This window comes from Phragmites australis, chromosome 2 (genome assembly GCF_958298935.1).
Source record: "Phragmites australis chromosome 2, lpPhrAust1.1, whole genome shotgun sequence".
Taxonomy (NCBI): Eukaryota; Viridiplantae; Streptophyta; class Magnoliopsida; order Poales; family Poaceae; genus Phragmites; species Phragmites australis.
The window spans coordinates 2,688,967-2,709,160 of NC_084922.1; the positions used below are offsets into that span (position 1 = coordinate 2,688,967).

Below are 20,194 nucleotides of genomic sequence, written 5' to 3' on the forward strand. Positions count from 1 at the left end.
CTAAAGATAGAACTTTATCGGTCTCTTGGAGAGGACTCATGACCTCGATTTAGCCGAGACGGGCACTAAAAAACCAGTTTCACAATGCTGCATTTGGGGCTGTTCCTCTGTTTTGATTTCTTAGTTACACCATATCGCGAAAGTAAGCGTGCACGTGCGCCGGCGCTGAAAACGCCATGTGTACGTGCTCCTTTTCCTCGCCCGTCTCTTCGGTTTCACGTTAAGCTCTTTGGTTCGCTTCCAAGTATTCTCGGGTCCTGTGGTTGTTGCAGGTCCTGTGAGTGGCCATGATGACATCAGTTGACCTTGTCCGCTCTCAAGAACGGCATATATGTCCGTGCATGCATTCCTAGAATAGATGCTTTCAGGGCAATGCAGCTAAAAGTGCCTTTTATCCTGTTGATAACACAAGGTCCTTGCTTCATACAACAGCAACTGAATTCCAACGATTTTCGGTGAAATAGACGACTCAATTGGATCTTGCTGCTGCATTTTTCTTCTAGTGGGAAGTGATTTTTTGCTGGTACTGTAACGGTTGTTGCAGAAGACCACATGCCAGATGTGGGCTGGGCCGTGGTATGTGCCATGTGCAAGACAGCAAGAATGTCAGTACTTGACAAGTGTCACGAGGATGGAAAAGTTTGGGAACCCAAGCGCTTGCCTGTTGGTAGGTGGTGTTGCCGAACAACGGTGCACGAGCTCGAATCCACATGCTATCTCTTTTCTTTCTTAAGTGAAAGTTGATGTCCTTGTATAATTTTGAAAAAGATTATTATTTGAACCAGAGTGAGTCAAGTCCTACTTTCAGAACTTTACCAAGCCCTAGCCCCTAAGAGGGTTTCCTCTTGCAATTTACCCATTATTTTGCTGTTTAGTGAGTTTATTTTAGTGATTAATGTGGTTTAATAATATCGCAGGTGGTTAAAAATTGTGAAATGCCCATCTCATGTGTACATGTGCTGTATGTCTATAATGATTTTGAGGTAATATTAAGTAGTACATAAATTCTCTTTTCACTTTTAATTTGGAGTTTTGAGGATGAATGCTTAGCCTTTGTGATTTGTAGGGGCTATCGTGTCTACAAAATAAATAAAATAAACACGATTTACATTACGTAAATCAAGCAGGGTAGGTTAGAGACGAGACACTCCCATATCACACCTATCGCCAGGCGAAACGATTCACATCGTGTGCGAGAGACAAATACATCACCTGCATTACCTGAAACTAACATGACATATTTGAGACGCGACAATCACACATCATACTCCATCACTAACTAAGCAACGGTCATGCTTTACATAAAAAAACTTCCACACTAAATACGAGAGATAACACATATTATCATCACCGGTGACGGTGACCTTTAACAAACAAAACCACCAACAATACCAGCAACATCATGCCATTTAATTCCCATGCTATATTATAAATCCAAAATAAAAAATGACTCAATAAACCAACACAACTTCACCTCAAAGCGCTATCACATTTCGCTTAACTCCAACCGTTATCGCCTCACATTTATGCAGCGAGTAAAATCACCATAAATCCGCCCCCCAGATTGCTAAAGCTACCTCAAGCGTGGTCCTGCAGCAAAGGCAACAGGGAAAAAAATCTTTTTCAGAAAAGGTGTGAAAAGAAGGAATAGGGAAAACGAGCACCTACCCACGTGTAGAAACTGGACAGGTGCACGCCGCGACGCGAGCGAAGCCGCGAGACAGCGGGGTGGGAAAGAAAACCCAGCGGAAAAGAAACGCAAGGGGAAAAAAAGACGAGAGAGGAAAGGTGGGGTGGGGGGGGGGGGAGCAGTGTCCTTGCCTGCCACACCACAGTGGTGGAAGGAAAGGAAACGAGAGGGAAAAGACCCCCCCTCCCGATCTCCGCCCACTCCGATAGATCGTCGCTTCCGGAGGCTCCCCTCCCCGCCGCGACGCCATGGACCCGCACGCGGGCGAGGCCGCGGGAGGAGAGGGCGGCCGCGCGAGCCCCGGCGCCGGCCTCGAAGGTACGTTTCGATTAGATCTCTCGCAGGCCGTACGGCGAGCGGATCTCGGTGGATTCCGGGGTGACGGGTGGGTGGGCGAATGCGTGGTTGCAGGGCCGATGTTGAGGCTGGGGCTGGACGGCGGCAACGGCGGCGGGGAAGGGGAGGAGGCGGCGCGGCTGCCGGAGCGGCCGGGCGAGGCGGACTGCGGCTACTACCTCCGCACGGGCGCCTGCGGCTTCGGGGAGCGATGCCGCTATAACCACCCGCGCGATCGCGGCAGCACTGAAGTGAGCGGACTCCTTTTCACTCTCCCTTTCGCGCGTACTCTTGAACTTCTTCCCGATCTGTTGCGGCAACACGCGGTTGCCGGTAAATGACTTTGCTTTAGGTAGGTTTACCGTGTGACCCCCGTGAGGATCGGACAGCAGAAACTAGTGATTTGGGTAATGTGGTTCATCTTTAGCGGATCATGAGCGCGACACTTGTGCAATTTCTCCGTGGTGTCTTGTTATTAGTGATCAGGTGGCGGCATCAGTGTCTGGACTGGATCGTGGTGCGTGTAGCTGGACGTCAGCAGCCCCTTGGAAGCTGATGGCCGGTTATGCGTGCTGCATAGAGTTCCTTCCTTTCATGGTTTATTCGTGATGCCTGCTATGCTGATCGTTTCTTTTCCTTGTTTGCTTCAAATTTACTAGTTTGGCTTTATTTTCTCCTTCTAATTTTACTAGGTTGCAATCAATGCATTTGCTGAGAGCCCATCTGTCTGCCCTCTATTTTTCCTCAGCTTAATGTTGTCATAGTGATCCTGATGAGTGATTACATAAAAAAGTTACCTTTTTTTCCATTTGGTAGTTATAAGCTTTCTATGTCAAATGTGAAGAAACAATGCAGGTATGGTCATATTTCTATAATTAAAACTTTTTATTAACAATGCTGATGGTTTTTGTGATACTTCATATGACATTGGTTGGCACTTGATAGCTTAAAGTTACTCTTTTATCCCCATTTTTTACGGATTAGGTGCTTTATGACCTGCTTGGCTCGCAAAAGTTCACAACTTTGAGTATTGCTATTACTTAATGTCTTAATAGTTATAATTTGCACTTATAAATATGCTTCTGATTTTATGGTGATCATCCTTAATCATTAAGGATCTCTGATGTCTGCTGCAAATAAATCTCTAGTTGCCAAAAGTTTATGTTTTCGAATAAGGGATTTTTTTTGGCAAATTCTTGTCAAATGTGTGTGAGGAACCGTCAAAATTGTATTCGGATTAATTGTTAGGACAATCATCTAATAAGATGAGAGATGTCACACGTTCGTCTTTTGACATGCCACATGCTATCCCACATCTCACCGCAACGATTGTGACCATCAACGATTAACCCGAATCCAATTCCAGTAATCTCGATATGTGTTTTATGCCTATCGGAACACATGTCTTTATCACAAGTTTTATCACATTAAGGTATAATAAAGAGCGAGTAATGTAAATATATTACAATTCCTTAAGTTATTATTGGTTCAACAATTTACCAAACTACGAACGCTAGGGGGACAAAATATAACAGTTTAACTTCCTAGCTGGTTGAGTTACTACGCAGCGGAAATAAAGTTTATAAACAATAAAGGATAGGTGGCGCCATTTGTCCTGAGGCACCACCTTAAAACAACACGAGTAGCTCGCACTACTCTTGCCTGTAACCAACATTGGCGGGCATGACGTAGCCATACATTATTTCTTCCTCACCTGCAAAACTCAACAAAAACAAGGTGAATACGAAGGTACTTGCAAGACATATTCTATATTGGGTACATATAATAACATGACTTCAAAAATCATGCATTTGGGGATGCATAGAAAGGAACCGGTCACAGGGTTAAATGAATTTATATGTAAAAGCATTTTATCGACTCAAGTGTGAGCATCTACAACTTAACAACTCGTACCTGTCTACCATGAGATCATAGCCATAAACATACCCGTCACTTGATCATACTCTTTCCAACATGACCCACACTAACCACTTCTCAACATACCACAAACATCCCAACATCAGAATCTCTATGATCAATGCGGATGGATATAAGCATGCTCATAACTGAGAGCGTGGCAATTCGAATTGATTTTACACTCTCAGGGGAGTACATCTTTACCCACACAACTCGAGTCCTCCTCTTGACCTCTGAGACAACCTTTGTCATATCCAAACTACCCACTTGCACCTCTATGTCATTAGGGTAACCGTGAGCGTGTCCCGGACACCTCTAGCTCCCTGTCACCTTGCTTATCCTCATTCCCGACATTGACTCGCTAACATATCATCATTTCATTGTGAAGCAATAATTAAGCTCTAAGCTCGCGAACGATGGTCGAACCACCGCTCAACTTATACCGATGACGTATGCATTGCTAAGTATCTCGAATAACTTTTAAGTTAGACATTGACATGGTTATACCTAGATTACAAGGATAGGGATCATCAATAGTTCAAGGTGGAAACGATGCATCAATATAGGTTCTACCCACAATTCCCGATATTGACTCACTAACATACATGACATACATAAAGCGGTGATTTACAAATTAGACACCACATGATCCAAAGTAAAAGGTGAAACATGCTTAGATGCTTGCCTCGTAGCTCCGGCGCTTTGCTTACGTACAACTCTGGTTTGGTCTCAGCCTCGACTGCTTGAGCCGTCGACGTGTCACTCTCTAAACAATTTAAGAACACATCGAATAAACAAACGAACGAATGGAAAATGTATGCTTATGATGCATGATCGTGAACGAGATGAAATGCGCCATGTTACGAAAACATTTACAAAAGAACGCCTAAGCGATTGTGTTAAAAGAGGTTGGAACCTCGTATAAAATAATTTAAGGTCACAATGTACTGAGTAGCTGGCGGTCAGACTGATCCAGGCGGCGGTTAGATCTTGGGGGTCGAACAGAGAAGAAAACGGTATTAAGTAGGCTTGGCGGTCAGATTGGTCCTATTGGCGGTCTGACTCCTGACTATGGAGTTTGACTGGAAGTTTGATCGGCCAAGTCACAACCTGGCGGTCAGACTGGCTTGAACGGCGGTCAGACCGCTGAGCCTGAACGACAACACCTCGGCGAGGCCGTCGGTGAAGGTTCCAGTGATGCCTTCGACCGTGAAGGGTACCAAAACATTCTACAAGGCTAGGGAAGTATTTCTGGGGTGTTTTGGGCAACATGCACGGGGTCAAACTCGAGGCCCCATGGATGAAGTCCATGGCTAGGGTGGAGCTCGGGTCTCAATAAAATGGGGATCGGTTGGAGCTCGGCAACGATGAGGAAATGGTAGGGAAAGTCTCACCTCGGCGTGGGGAAGCTTTCTAGGGGGTTGACCAACTCCGGGAAAGTTTCGATCCGAAGATCGAGCTTTGGGGTGGGGTTTGGCCTTGATGCAGAAGAAGTCTTGTTGAAGCGTCTCCAACGAAGAAGACGATGGGAAAGGGCTCAGGGAAGCCTTTGGGGAACTCGGGGAAGTCCTCCATCGATCTTCGATCATCGAGGTGGTCGAGGTGATCCTCTCTCTCGGTTTGGTGAAGGGGAGTGAGTGAGTGAATGAGAGAGAACCAGAGAGAGTTGGTCGATGGCTTTAAGTAGAGCCTTTGCGCTCTGACGGTCATACTGCGGGAGTTTTCGGTCAGACTGCGGGAAGGGCCCACATGCTGAAAACCGTCGTTCTTTTCCCTGTTTCTTCCTTTTCTTTTTCCTCTCCTTAAAGGACTTAGGGATCTTCCTAACTATGTCTAAACGATTCCCACTCGTAAAGATAGGGTGGAAGTGCACATTGATCAATAACGTAACATTTTTGAAACGTGTTTAATCAATTAAATCAAAATCAACAACGTGAAGCATGATGTCATGATGCGTATGCATGCTTAATGACTAGATTATGGTTTTAGGGTGTGCCAGTGTGAAACTGACAGTAGTTTCTTTTTACATTATTTTAATATTGTAGTTTGGTGGAGGTGCAAAGAATGGAGCAGCATCAGACTTCCCAGAACGATTGGGTCAACCTGTATGTGAGGTACGATAACACCATCAAACTCAAATTTAATTGTCTTTCATGAAAAGGGAGCATCAGCCACACATTTGAGCATGCATGCGGTAACTCCTGCACACTATTTGCACACACCTAGTGTAACACGTACCTGCTGCTTGTCCACAGGCATGCAGGGTACACAAATAAAAAAGAAGTAATGATTCACATCACTCATTATATGTATGTCAGATGACTTGTTAGTTATTGGTGCTTTACTGCTTATTCTTTTGTTTTTTACAGTATTATTTGAAGACTGGGACTTGTAAATTTGGCTCCAATTGCAAATATCACCATCCTAAGCAAGATGGATCTGTGCAATCTGTTGTGTTAAACAACAATGGGTTCCCTCTACGCCCGGTGTGATAATTCTCCTATGATTTTGCTTCTTTGTAATAATTTTCTAATTATTTCTGGGAAAGAAGTATTGATATTTACGAATTGCAGGGTGAGAAAGAATGCTCCTACTATATGAAGACTGGGCAATGCAAATTTAGTTCTACATGTAAATTTCATCATCCAGAATTTGGTGGTGTCCCGGTGACCCCTGGAATATATCCACCTTTACAATCAGCATCTGTGCCCTCCCCTCATACATATGCTCCTCTTGCAAATTGGCAAATGGGAAGGTCGCCTGTAGTTCCTGGATCATATATACCAGGCTCATACACTCCGATGATGCTCTCATCTGGAATGGTTCCATTGCAAGGATGGAGCCCTTATCCGGTAATAGTTTGGACAAACTGCTTTATTTTCGATAAAAAAGAAGGCCTCTAATTTTAAAGTGAATTAAGAATGGGGTCACAATAGCAAACTTGTGCAAAGATATAAAGCAAATGAAGCAAGACCTTTTGTAAGCTAGTCCAAGATGAGAAATGTGATCATTCTGTAGGCAAGAGCTAAAAGACATCCACTTATGTGCTACCTGAATACGGTTGACTTGTTCAATAAGTAGCAGAAAGCAAGCTAAGTTAGATCATTTTGCAACTTAAAAGAGTAGAGGTGATCAGAAAACTCTATTGTTCCCAAGTTTTAACTCTTATGCTTGATGCAGGCATCAGTAAACCCTGTAGCATCAGGTGGAACACAACAAACTGTTCAAGCTGGACAATTATATGGCATTGGACACCATGGATCTTCCTCCGCAATTGCTTATGGTGGTCCGTACATGCCATATTCTCCCTCAACTGGACAATCAAGCAATAACCAGCAAGAACATGAATTTCCTGAGCGGCCAGGGCAGCCTGAGTGTCAGTATTACATGAGGACTGGAGATTGCAAATTTGGAGCTACATGTAAATATCATCATCCTCGAGACTGGAGCGCTCCTAAATCCAATTATATGTTCAGCTCTCTTTGCCTTCCACTTCGTCCGGTGAGCAGCCTGAACATTGTATAAATGTGTTGCAAATTAATGCTACTTCTGGAGGCATTATATTTCTCTGGGAATGGGTTATACTTCCATAGTTTCAGGCAATTCGAACAAAAGAAACCTGTCAAGCCATGCCTTCTCACAACTAACAAAGAGAAGTTACACTCATGATTTTAATAAAAATTCTTGAAGATAATTGCTTCACTACTTGTTGCAGCCTCTTATCTACAAGTGTCATTGTATCCCGTGATAATTTTCTATCCAAATGAGTGACTATCAAGCTTAGCATCTCTATTTAATCCCCCCCCCCCCCCCCAATAAACCTCTATCCAGAGGTGTCTATCAGTCTAGCTAGCGACAAAGGTAATGACCTTGGGAACTAGCAAAAGTTCTCCTATGTAGGATGCTGAGTAGTTGAGATTGAATGAAAACAATTTGTGGCCTATAAATATTTCAAGATAATGGCAATTTTTTTCTTTAAGGCAAGGTAGATATAGGGAAGTTAAAGAGGTATTAAGTTGATTTCTTGAAAGATCGTGTTCATTAAGTATAACAACATGGAATTGCAGTGTTTCCCGTGTCTTAGCATTGATTCGGCTGCATCATCTCTGTAGCTTTGTTGCTCAAAGCTGTGTTAAAACCTAAACCTATCAGATAAGGCGTTTTTCCCCCCGAAATTCACCTCCTTAGTTGTGCGGCTTCTTGTGACACTTATCATGATTGTATAAGTCACTCATAATAGCTCTAACAAGGGCTCCCAGATATTATCATACATCATTATCTTTTCAATAGAATATTAATGTATCATGAAATAGGATATTTGGTTTCATTATATTAGGATATCTACTCAAACCAATTGAAACCTTTGAAGGCTGATGATGAGACCCATTTTCCCAACCGGCAAATTCAGTGATGTGTATTTTACAGATGAATTAAAGTATGACATAAGTGCTTAAAGTTCATAGTCTCTGTTGACAATTCGCTCAACAGCAATAAGTTGATTTTGCTGCTGTGTGTTGCTTAGAATGATTGAATGTTGGTGATTGAGAACATTGATGTTCTGTCTGCAGTAAATTAAATGCTTGGCATGGCCTCTCAGAACAAACGAGATGATTGTTTAGACACAGATGTTGGCACTGTAGAGCCTTTTTTAGGACCGTGGAGCCTATTATTGATGAGTTGATCAATTAAGCTGTAAGCCTAATAATTTGGCAGAACCTCTCATGTCTAGCTTGGGCTTTAGTTTGGTGTGAATTGTCCGGAAAATTGAAATTAATTAGAAAAATAAATGATTAAGTTATTTTTTTGGATTGTTGGCTTCTTTTGCTTTATACCATGTGCACAGATGGCTAACAACAATGTTAATACCTCATCACGCTATACTTCTCATTGATTTGCATATACTAGAGGTACTTTGTAAACTCTGGTATTTTATTGCAAAATAGTTTGATTTACATAAGGTACAAATTAGTTTTTGTTTATCTTAAAAATCCCTTTGGCAAGCCTATAGTAAACAATGCATACTTCTGTACTGCAATTCTTCTTTCCCCTCTGATGATTACCAGGTAGATTTTTTTAACTAATTGAAATGATGGTTAATATAATTCTCTTAATCTTCTGTGATAATGAAATGCTATATGATGGTTAATATAATTCTCTTAATCTTCTGTGATAATTCGCTGAAGCAGGTAGTCATAAGCTATGTAAGTCTTACAAAGTGTTATCACAATGAGAATCAACCGATCATCTACTTTGCCATTTGCTCAGAATCATGATACATTTTTTTTTTTTTTGTGGAGAACAAAGAAAGATAGAATCTTGATATGGTACTAATTGTTGTGCCAACAAGTGTATCCGTGTTGCATTCACTTGCTATTAATATTGCCCCTGTCTAAGTAAAGCATTCAGTTCAAGAAAGCAAAAGAGTTAAGGGGGGCTAAGTTGCCTTTTTGAAATGTTATATACGACTGAACTTCATTGTACACTGCAAAATGTCCCATATATTGTGAAAATACCTGTTCATAACAAGTTTATTTGCTCCATGTTTAGTTGCATATACGATATTCCAGCTCCATACTGATTGTGATCATTGGTAAAATCCTGTATTAGTTTGCAATGTCCTCAAGGCTTATACCTCTTAACTGAAGTTTGTCTTAGATACACGCTCACCATTTTTTTCTGTGTATTCCTGCTGCATCTGGAATGTACTGTTGAGTACAAACATGCATGATGTTAATATGCCAGGAAAAATTGTGCGGGACTTGGATCATATAGTTTTTTGTCATTTTTTCTTGTAAAATGACCTGCAGTTTCTTACCAATCTTCTCTGTTATCTTAATTTGCAGGGTGCTCAGCCCTGTGCATACTATGCCCAAAATGGATATTGCAGATATGGAGTTGCATGCAAATACGATCACCCAATGGGTACACTAGGCTACAGTTCATCTGCTTTGCCTCTATCTGACATGTCAATTGCTCCCTATCATCTCGGCTTCCCTGTTGCCACATTAGCTCCATCTTCATCTTACCCAGATCTAAGGCCAGAGTATATTTCAACCAAAGACCCTTCTGTCAACCAAGTAGTATCACCAGTGGCAGCACCCGAGCCTGTTGGAGCAATCTTGCCAAAAGGGGCTTTCCCTCCTGACGCTATCAAGCGAGCTCAGATTTCTACAGGTGGTGGCAGTTCAAGTCCTGGTGGTGGTCGCTAATTTTTCTGAGCTGAGTGGAGTGATCCTCCCAGCACAATTTTTCTATCACTTGACACAGGTGGGTTAGACTTCCCGTGATTTTCCCACGTCTCATACAACTTACTGCTGCTGATAATACATTTTGTCTTGCTCTTGGACATCAGTTCCGATAGGCCTCTCCAATGTGAATAAGAAGCTGCGGCCTCTGTAGAGAAGCTTCGGCGAGGGTGGTTTTCTCTACCATCACAATAAGAGCATTTGATAGGTTACAAGCAAGCTCGATTCACTTGCAATTTTTGCGTTCTTCTGTTCATGTCCAAAACGGGAAAAGGAAGGTTTTTGAATGCCAGGTTCGATAAGCTTCTTTGGCGCGGTGAGACTTGGATCCATTCCCTTGGTAAATAATATTTGGCAAGAAAATTTTCGTTGTTATCAGGAAAATTTTCACATGCAAGAGGTTACTGGGTTTTTCTCCTCCACATTCCAAATTTCTTTTTCTTTTTTCTTTTCTGTATATCGTCATATATTACATATATATATCATCAACAGACTTGAGACTTGTAACTACATATATATCCATACTGGGAGCAAGGCGCATTGTAACGAACAAGGAGTGCTTAAATTAAGAGGTCTTGCTGTCATACTGAAAAGGTTGTATCGATGAGGTCAACTTCACACTTTAGCATTGTTCTCTTTTATATGAGTTCTGAGGTGTGCGGAAAAGGAAATATGACCTTAGGACTACGCCCCTGTCACACTTTGCATAAAGATGGACACGTGCATTTGAAAAAATCTCTAGTGTTCAAAACGGTGGCCTAGAAAAGAATGTAGAATGCCTGCCTTTCTTCAGAGCATATAATACTTGCAAGTGGATACATTCCAACATATTCTTTAACTAGATTTTTTTAAGATGTAAATGATTTTATTTATTGAGACGTAGCCGATTCTAAGATGCTGGTCGAAGGTTTAGCTGTATATCATCTATCTGAATTTGCTCCCAAAAAAATACCTGGTAATGCCCCCTTTCATTCACGAAGTCTAGGTTCCACTTAAAATGCAACAAGATGGAAATTTAACACTGTCCGTTGATGAAAGCCTCTGCAAGCTCTGTCGCGCCAACTTGGTTATAACACTATTTTAACTGAGATTACATTTGGTCACACATTATGTAGACTAGGTCATATTTAGAACACAAGTCCTCTTAATTCCTGCCGGGCTGCAACCACCCTTCTCATCTCTGTAGCTGCTGAGGTCGCCGCTACGCTCGATTAACTGCGTTTAACCACGGCCAAAATGTAAAAAGTTCTCCAGCCTAAAGCTAATCTCTGCGGTGAAAAGTGCTGGGCTCGACTCTAGAGTAGCCGGGATAGAGATGCTCCTAGTCCTAGGATGCGAGGCCGGGTCTAGTGTGGGTGTGGCAGTGGCACGTGACGCTGCCCTCCGTCCCACCCATGGTCAGTGTGGGCAGCCGAGCAGGAAGGGAAGGGAAGGAACCACCGTCGCCCCGGGGCGGGCCCGCCGGTAGACCGCGCATTTACTGCCACCACCCCTTCCCTCCACGCTTTCCCGTTTCCCCTCTTCCATTGGCGCCGTCCGTGCCTCTACAGGGCCACGGCGAGCGAGCACCACCAACCGGCCTATGCGCTGCAACGCCGTGGCAGCGCAGCGCGAGCCAACCCACGCGTCCGCGTCGCCCGCTGTCCCCCAGCCCCCACCAATCCCCGGGCTCCAGGCTCCAGTGTCCAGCCCGCCGAGGCCCCGAGAACCCCACCACTCCCGATCCATCCCTCTCACGGCGCAAAAAGCCACCACGAGCGCGAGCGTACGGGACGAGCCGCGACCGCGGGAGAGAGAGAGAGAGAGGAGGAGGAGGAGGAGGAGTCGGCAGGAAGCAACCGCGAGCCTGGCAGCACGCCGGCGCCGAAAAATTCGGAACTTTTGGCATCTTCTTTTTGGGAAAGTTTAGTGTTCGCTTGAGCTTCGGTCGAGGCAGGCGCCTGATCACCACTTCCGGAAGCTTGCGGATGGAGCCGTACGCCGCGGCGAAGAGCGGTGGCGGGGGAGGCGGCGGCCCCGACCCTGGCGCCGGCCTCGAAGGTACGCCGTCGGCCCGTCCTCCTTCGCGCAATTGGGGCTGCGTTTGTGGGGTTTGGGGTTTGCCGCTGCTTGCTTTGCTTACTAGGGTTTTGGATCTCCGATATGCTACGGCTCGACGCGTGCCAACGTTGCTGTTGTTGCCGTGGCTGCTTCCGCAGAGTCGATGGGGAGGCTGGGGCTCGGCGGTGAGGATGAGGCGTCGGCAAAGCTGCCGGAGCGGCCGGGGGAGGCGGACTGCTCCTACTACCTCCGCACGGGCGCCTGCGGCTACGGGGAGCGCTGCCGCTACAACCATCCGCACGATCGCGCCGCTACGGTGAGCGCCCGCTTCTCGGTTTTTTTTTTGTTCTGCTCTACTCTGTTTTGTCCCCCCCCCCCCCCCCCGTGCTCTGCTTCGCTCCATTGTGGTAGTGGTTGAGCTAAGCACTTCTGCTACCCTGATACTGACCGATGCATTGAATTACAGCTGGTTGGTGGGGATGAGGGCTTAAAGTTGAAGCTTTTGTGATGAATGATGATAGTTACAGTGAGCGTATGGAAGTGAAAGTTGACTTTGCGGTTGTTAGTAGATGTCGGTGGTGATTTGATTGTATGCGGTTTGGTGTCCTATTGTTGTAGTTGATGTGGAGAATTCAGAGTTCCAACTTTGGCTGTGGATACCGGCATAGCACTTAGGCACCTACTAGCTTGCATTGTAGGCCTGGTCTGTCACTACAGTTCTACTTCTGTTAGGAATGTATTGCTGGTGCTTTTCTCTCTTGCTGAGAGTAGATGGCTGTGGTCACATGCCTGCAATGACTGTTCTAGGATTCAGAACCTTCATTAAACTAGTGTACTGTAGCTATGAATTTGCAACACCAGATTGAATTCAGCGAGATTGGAGTCAGATGTATATTCTTATATATGGAAAATATTTTAGCCTGCTCTGGTTTAAGCATGTATTTGTTTTAATTCTGCTCTGTTTTTCAGGTTAATGGAGTTGGAAAGACCACAAGTACGGTGGAGTACCCAGAGCGACCGGGGCGGCCACTCTGTGAGGTAACTAAACTGATTCTAAAGCTCTTGCTAATTGATATTTCAGGCTACAATATATGAGGATGTTTATATGTGATGTAGTGGAGACTCGGATTACCATTCTTCGTTTTCTCTTGCAGTACTATGTGAAGAATGGGACTTGTAAGTTTGGCTCCAATTGCAAGTATGATCATCCCAGAGAAGGTGGTTTTGCACCTGTGGTACTAAATAGCACTGGATACCCTCTACGTCTGGTGGGAGTTCTCACTCAATTCAAGTTTCTGTTTAATTCTTGGTCTCTTTTGTTGTTTTATTATGAAAAATCCCATCTTTCATGCAGGGTGAGAAAGAATGTTCCTATTACATAAAAACTGGGCACTGCAAGTTTGGAGCTACATGTAAATTCCATCACCCAGAACTTGGTGTTGTTTCGGAGACACCTAGCATGTACCCACCAGTGCAACCATCAACCATTTCGTCCCCTCATCCATATCCACATCTTGCCAATTGGCAAATGGGGAGGCCTCCTGTTGTGCCTGGGTCATTTTTACCAGGCTCGTATCCACCAATGATGTTCCCACCTACAGTTATGCCAATGCAGGGTTGGAACCCTTATATTGTAAGTTTCTATTACCTTTCATCTTGTTCTTTACTTCTTTACACAGAAGGTACTCCAGTATATAAATTAGGAATAATATTTTTGATGTAAATTGGATTGTTTAATCTGGACCGAAATAGTGGGAAATAAGTTCATAACATCCCTTATTAGTGATGTAATATTTATTGTCTCACAATAAACTATAGGCATGGACCTAGAAAATGAAGACTATAGAAGACCCCAACCGATTGGATGTGATTTTGTAATTCCTTCATGTCTTAAAGAATGCAATCATAATCCAAGTTTGTATTTCTCCGCCATGTCTTGGAGAATGCAATCATAGTCATATAAAGAGATCACTATTGACTGCCTGAATGAACTTCTTACTCTTTTATTTGTAGTCACCAATGAACCAAGTTACACCAGCTGGCGGACAGCATACTGTTCAAACAGGGCCACTGTATGCGCACCAGGGGCCTACCTCTGTAGTCACTTATGGCAGTCATTATGCACCATTATATTCTTCAGCTGGGCCTTCAAGCAGCAACAAACAGGAATATGACTTTCCAGAGCGGCCTGGACAGCCTGAATGTGAGCATTACATGAAGACAGGAACCTGTAAATTTGGAGCAACATGTAAATATCATCATCCTCAATACTTCAGTGCGCCAAAGTCTAACTGCGTGCTGAGCCCTCTAGGTCTTCCACTTCGGCCTGTGAGTAGATCTCATACATCCATCTGTTTTCATACAGGAAACTAATATGTTGTCTCCAGGAAAGATCATCCAAATTGATTGCACCCTTGTTTACCATTGTGCAGTTTATTATCTGGTACAATTTTTCTTCTTCTAGATAATGGAAAATTCTGATACAATTTAATTAATAAGTGATGTTTAATTTGCACTCCAGGTGATCTTTTTGTCCAATTTCACATGAATTTAGTTGCCCCAATTGCACGGCCATCGAAGCCTGATGATCACTCAACACATTCATCTGTTAGAACCTTTAGAAAACTCAAAATTCTATGCCATAAAAATTTAAATTGTTGCATTTAGTCCACGATCTGTCAGAAATCAACTTGCTTTGGACAAAACAGATAAATTACGGCACTTTCGTCAATTGTCCATTAGACACCTTAGTTTTGTCACCCAAGTCCACCCACGTAACTTATTCATTGTTCAGTCAGAGCACTGCTCCTAGTAGTCAACCAGGTTATCGCATCTCCAAATCAGTGAATTATATAGTTTAGTTAACCAGAATATTGAAACACAGCCAAGCACATTATAATGTTGTATTCATACAATTTACTCAGAAATCTGAAGCAGAACATGTACATGGAAACACAACTAAGATTTACTAGGAATGAATCTGTTTGGGTATATCTTAACCATATTTTCAGTTTTTGGTACATCCAACTATCCATCTTAAAATGTGCATAGCATGCTGCTTTATGAATTATCAATTAAATACAGAGCACCACCGAAAGTTCCAGACTAATGACCTATGATTTATATAGTAGATTTCTGATCTCGTGTGACTTATTTGTTGGTTCTGCTCCATAGTGTAGAATTTCGATTTGTCCATTATAAATTGTGCTTCAGTACAGGTTTTATTTTTTCCCTGCATCCACATGGAAATGCAGAACTAAGATACGATCAACTATGCACTTTTGAACCATTTTTGGTTGCTTAAATTGTGTTGTTTCTCATTTCTCACTAGTGTAACCAGTCTTACTTCAAAATAGCTCTGGACCTGTAGAATAAACATATCATTAGAGTCAAATATAATAATTTGTTTGTCATCTCATTCCATTCTGTTTATGCTTTCTTCTGGCAATATCTTATTTACAAATTCCACACCTTTTCAAACTGAAGAATCAATACCCCTGTACTAAGTTGTAAAGATTTTGATTTTTGACTGACTTAGAAATTGATGGGTGCTTTTGTTTGTTTGCACATTAAAAGTTTAAAATCCTCTGGCTTACAGTATGATGGAAAGCTAACTAGTGGAAGGCTAATTGTAGATTTTGATAAATGCAAGAGTTTATGCTAAATTGTATATATTTACCTTCTTGATCTACTCGTTTTTGTTGGGAGACATCTATTATCTGTTCATGTAGCTGAGGCAAACCGTCCTTATGCTAGGACTTGGGTGAACTAAACTCTTTTCCCCTGTGACATCACAAAAGAGTCTGGGAGGGAGAATCTTATTGTCAACAATTAACTTCATTTGTTGTGATTTGGCATCTGTCATGAATTCAGTTTCTTTCATTTTTGAGTAATTGAGTTGAACCTTGCGTTGGTTATGAATGTAGTTGTGCTATCTTTGTTTTCTTGCACTTAGCAATATATATTTTTTGAACTAACCCTGGCTCAGGCAAATCTAAGTTAATGTTCCTCTAGTATTTCATTGTGGCTGCAAGTGATATAAATCATAGCAGAGTCTTGTATTTCTCATAATGAAGCATGGTAGATTTGAGAACATTAATGTAAATATACAAGGTTAAAAATGACGTTATGTGTAGCCCCTTTTCTTTTATTTTCTTTTTTGCACATGGAGCTGCATGTTCATCTGAAGCGTCCCTTAATTTGCAGGGTTCTCAACCTTGTGCTTTCTTTGCACATCACGGCTGTTGCAAATTTGGGCCGACATGCAAGTTTGATCACCCGATGGGTACACTAAGCTATAGTCCTTCAGCGTCATCGCTTACTGATGTGCCAGTCGCTCCGTATCCTCTCAGTTTCTCTGTTGCCCCTATGGCTCCATCTCCATCATATCCTGATCTGCGGCCGCAGTACACTGTAACCAAGGAGTCCTCAGTGAACCAGCCAGCGGTGCCTGGAACTACATATGGACCTGTTAGATCGATATCAAAGGTTTATGCTCCACACACGCTTATCCGATCTCCAGGCCGATCTCCAACTTCTACAGCTGCCAGCATGCAAGCATCGTAACAAGCCAAAGTGGAGAGCTTTACTCCCCCGTCTGTCATGAAGATGGATCTTTGGCGAGCTTCGCAAGACTTTCTGCCATAGGTGAAATGAGGTCTTGGATTTTATTTTATTTTTGCTCCAGTTCGACTCCACAGCAGATCTGTCGTCTCGTACTATCTCATAATCAGTTCACTTACCAGTTACCCCCCATCAATTGTGAATAAGGCTGCAGCTGACATAGAGAGGGCATCCTTCCTTTGCCACCTCAATAAATGCAAAGATAGGAATTGGCAAGCTCATTCATTTGCCATTTTTCTGCTCATATCTGAAATGAGTGAGGGGAGGCAATTCCAAAATTTAAATTAACCGGCTATCTTCATTGTAATAAGATTCAGAGCTCCGTTATTACCTCGTAAATAATTATCGGAGCAGGCCACTAGATACACCGTTACAGGGGACTCTGATATCTCAAAGTTAATGGGTTTTGCAGCTCTTGCCCAAATGTTCTGTTTATCATATATATTCTCTGGTCATTCGTATCAAAAAATTTGAATCTGTTGTACTCCGTCTTTATGTTGCACAAACTGTATGCTTTCGCTGTTGCTTGTAGAACTTTTTGGTTCAATACCTGGTTTGTGAACCGTGGATAACCCTAGCTTGACCACAGGCTACATAATATTTGTTACTAATACCGTGGATACCCTAGCTTGACCACAGGCTACATAATATTTGTTACTATATTAGTCTGATTAACTACATTACATCTGATTAACAGGGTCCATTTACACATCAGGCGACTGAGATTTAACTTTTCTTCAGTTGCTTCCTTCCAATATATTCTCATCTAACCGTCCTCGCCCTTGTATTTTGGATCTGCGGCGTGTGTATCATAGTTTAAAAAAATGATCATCAATAAGTAATTACCTGAGTGCGAATTGTTTCACCCTTCATAATCGTCTCCATCCGACTAGTACCTGCTGCTTTGTGTCATGCTCTTGGTGTATTGGAATTCCTTTTCTTTGAAGCCATTTTTTTTAACAAAGGGTGCATAGATAAACGAGAACCTGGCTGCATCTCAGAGAAAGATGGCATCCATGAGGAGTTGGCCTTTTCAGGTTGATCTCTGAAAGCATGTGGCTGATGTGTCCACGGGCAATTCGAAATATTATTGGCTGTTGCAACTGAACACTTGTCATTCGGGTTGGCGGAGCATCAAATCTCCTCATCCTGACATAAAAAGTTAAAACAAAAAAATTCTAAAATTAAACAGGGTGGATAATGATAAACAGCACAAATGTTGGACAAATGAACGCATTGAGCAGATTGCTCGACTTTTACCTAGGCTCAGTTGAATAAATTTGGTTTGCTTCATTTTCATCAGTCTCCATGTGCAGCATGCAGGCAGAAGTGTTTACCGGTATTGCAAATAATAACATTTGTCATACGTGTTGGTGGAACATCAAGTTTCTTCATCCTAAAATGGTTGAGAGATGGAGTTGTTGCCACCTCCTGGCGACCGGTAGGGTGACTCGCTCGTCCCTTCCATCTTCGGCCCCAAATCCCCATCTCCACCTACTCAAAGCTTAGATCCAATCCAAATCATGCCGCCTCGTGCGCCCCCAATCTATATCTACCATGTTTCACAAGAGTTTCTGCCATCATGTGGCGTCTCTGTGCCCCCTCCCTCGCAGATGCTCATGGGTCCAGGCTGATCGGTCTCTGGCGCGCTGGATTTACTCGCTGTCGGCCATGGGGGCACCATGGCAGGTCCCTTTGGCCCTAGCCCCATCTCGCCCTCTTCTGACCACAGGGACTTAGGTATTCCAGCTGCTACGCAACAACCTTCCCCCACGTGCAGGCCTTTCAGCCGCTCCTGCCGTGCCGTGTCTCCTGGTCAATGTTTTGCCTGCGATGTGTGTGGCCTGAGGTGGCCTGGAGTATTCGCTTGATGCGACGGGACAGGGTTGCTACGACCAAAGTGATGGATCTCCCTCAAGATCTCCTCTGCTTTCAATTCAACCTCAATGTTGTGTTGCCATCGGCCTGCTCTCAGAAGTCCAATACTAGCAAACTAGAGCTTCAATGCAGCGCAATTTGTTTCCCAGCATTCAAGCAGCATGGGCCTTCATCAGCCAGATCCTGGGTGTCAGTCTCTCAGCTTGGATATCCCTAGTGCAAAACCCTCTGCGCCTGACGCTCGAGGGGCTCAAGGCATAGCCATCGAGGCTCTTAATGAGGGATGGAGTTTGGCTTGTCCGCCGCATTGGTGGAGAAAGTCTGGGGCTCATTCATTGCATCGTCCACCGGTGCGTACCTCGGTTTTTGCAAAGGAGAGGCTGCAAAGGAAGAAGGCCTTTTTAAAGAGAGCTCAGGGGAGGTGCCTCAATTGCCTCTATCTGGAACATAGAGTTGCTTCTTGCCGTGAACCACCAAGGTATTGGAAATGCAAGAGGTTCGGTCACTGGCCCTTTGAGTGTCTTGGAAAATCTACAGTCGAAGCACCACCTCCCCTGGCGTTGCTGCTTCACGCCTCCCCTTTGCACCTTTGCCCATCAGTAATCCTATCAAAAAACAGCCCTGCTTGTCCTACAAAGAAGCTTTGCTAGGAAGTTCCGCTTCTCAAGCCTCTTTGCAGCCGCTCTTCCAACACAACAAAGGAGTGACAATGGCAGCTTTCCCTAGAGATCCATTGCTAGGCCCCTTGACAAGGAACTGGTCATCTCTGTGACGGGCACGGTGTTGTGTCGGATGGAGAAGCTTTTGGATAGTGTTGTTGTGTGCTGGTTGGCTGGGACTAGGCCAGACTTGGATGAATTTCATCTCTCTGATGCGCTTGCAGAGGAGTTCGGCGTCACTGCTCATGAGTGTTGGTGAAGCACCACCTGAAAGACTTCCTCATCATCTTTAGCAACCGCCGGAAGCGTGATGAGGTTGTCTCATCGCGCGGCCTACTGTACCGCGGGAGATACTTCTGCTTCATCAACTGGAGTGAGCGGAGGTATGTAGAGGGCACCCGCTTCGACTTCCATGTTCGCCCAAGGATTGAGGGCCTCCCGGCCCATTCCTTTTTTCGAGGAGGTCGCTGCCTAGATCATCAGCAAGTAATGCGCCATCGACTACGTGGAGGAGTACTCACACAAAAGGGAAAGAACAAGGACCTATGACCTCTACGCGTGGTGCAAGAACCCGAGCTAGATTTCAAGAATCATCTGGCTCGCCATTCTGGACAGCGACCGGGAGCTTCCATCCATTGGCATACCTCTATCTCAAGTGCAAGTCCACTACGATGAGCCGACTGGACCCAAAAAGGACCAGACCTATTGGTGTTTCATCCATCTGGAGGTGGTTCATGACCTGGCCTTCCTCTCCGACAATCCTCTACGGGGGCTGGGCGACTCGAGGCCTGGGAGTGTATCCTGGA

General features: G+C 43.9%; 2 protein-coding genes across 2 annotated transcripts; both read left to right on the forward strand.

Moving 5' to 3' along the window:
- The first annotated feature begins 1,785 nt into the window (after positions 1–1,785).
- Positions 1,786–10,813, forward strand: LOC133893797 (zinc finger CCCH domain-containing protein 6-like). The gene is made up of 8 exons (XM_062334813.1): positions 1,786–2,008; positions 2,102–2,277; positions 5,989–6,057; positions 6,313–6,429; positions 6,517–6,795; positions 7,124–7,444; positions 9,787–10,210; positions 10,296–10,813. The coding sequence occupies exons 1-7, from the start codon at positions 1,939–1,941 to the stop codon at positions 10,150–10,152; spliced, it is 1,398 nt and encodes a 465-aa protein (XP_062190797.1). The 5' UTR covers positions 1,786–1,938; the 3' UTR covers positions 10,153–10,210; positions 10,296–10,813.
- A 697-nt stretch (positions 10,814–11,510) lies between these two features.
- LOC133893781 (zinc finger CCCH domain-containing protein 5-like) lies at positions 11,511–17,338 on the forward strand. Its single transcript, XM_062334812.1, has 7 exons — positions 11,511–12,228; positions 12,387–12,544; positions 13,198–13,266; positions 13,383–13,496; positions 13,583–13,861; positions 14,242–14,556; positions 16,435–17,338. Exons 1-7 carry the CDS (start codon positions 11,583–11,585, stop codon positions 16,792–16,794), a joined length of 1,941 nt encoding a protein of 646 aa, XP_062190796.1. The 5' UTR covers positions 11,511–11,582; the 3' UTR covers positions 16,795–17,338.
- The last annotated feature ends 2,856 nt before the right edge of the window (positions 17,339–20,194 follow it).

What these genes read in the sequence shown, in the direction of transcription:
- LOC133893797 (XM_062334813.1), top strand. Translation starts at nt 1,939, where the DNA reads ATGGACCCGCACGCGGGCGAGGCCGCGGGAGGAGAGGGCGGCCGCGCG. An exon ending in TGGGTCAACCTGTATGTGAG is followed by an intron (nt 6,058 to 6,312) that starts GTACGATAACAC and finishes TGTTTTTTACAG; the next exon opens with TATTATTTGAAGACTGGGAC. An exon ending in AAGGATGGAGCCCTTATCCG is followed by an intron (nt 6,796 to 7,123) that starts GTAATAGTTTGG and finishes TGCTTGATGCAG; the next exon opens with GCATCAGTAAACCCTGTAGC.
- LOC133893781 (XM_062334812.1), top strand. Translation starts at nt 11,583, where the DNA reads ATGGTCAGTGTGGGCAGCCGAGCAGGAAGGGAAGGGAAGGAACCACCG. An exon ending in CTGGATACCCTCTACGTCTG is followed by an intron (nt 13,497 to 13,582) that starts GTGGGAGTTCTC and finishes TCTTTCATGCAG; the next exon opens with GGTGAGAAAGAATGTTCCTA. An exon ending in AGGGTTGGAACCCTTATATT is followed by an intron (nt 13,862 to 14,241) that starts GTAAGTTTCTAT and finishes TTTTATTTGTAG; the next exon opens with TCACCAATGAACCAAGTTAC.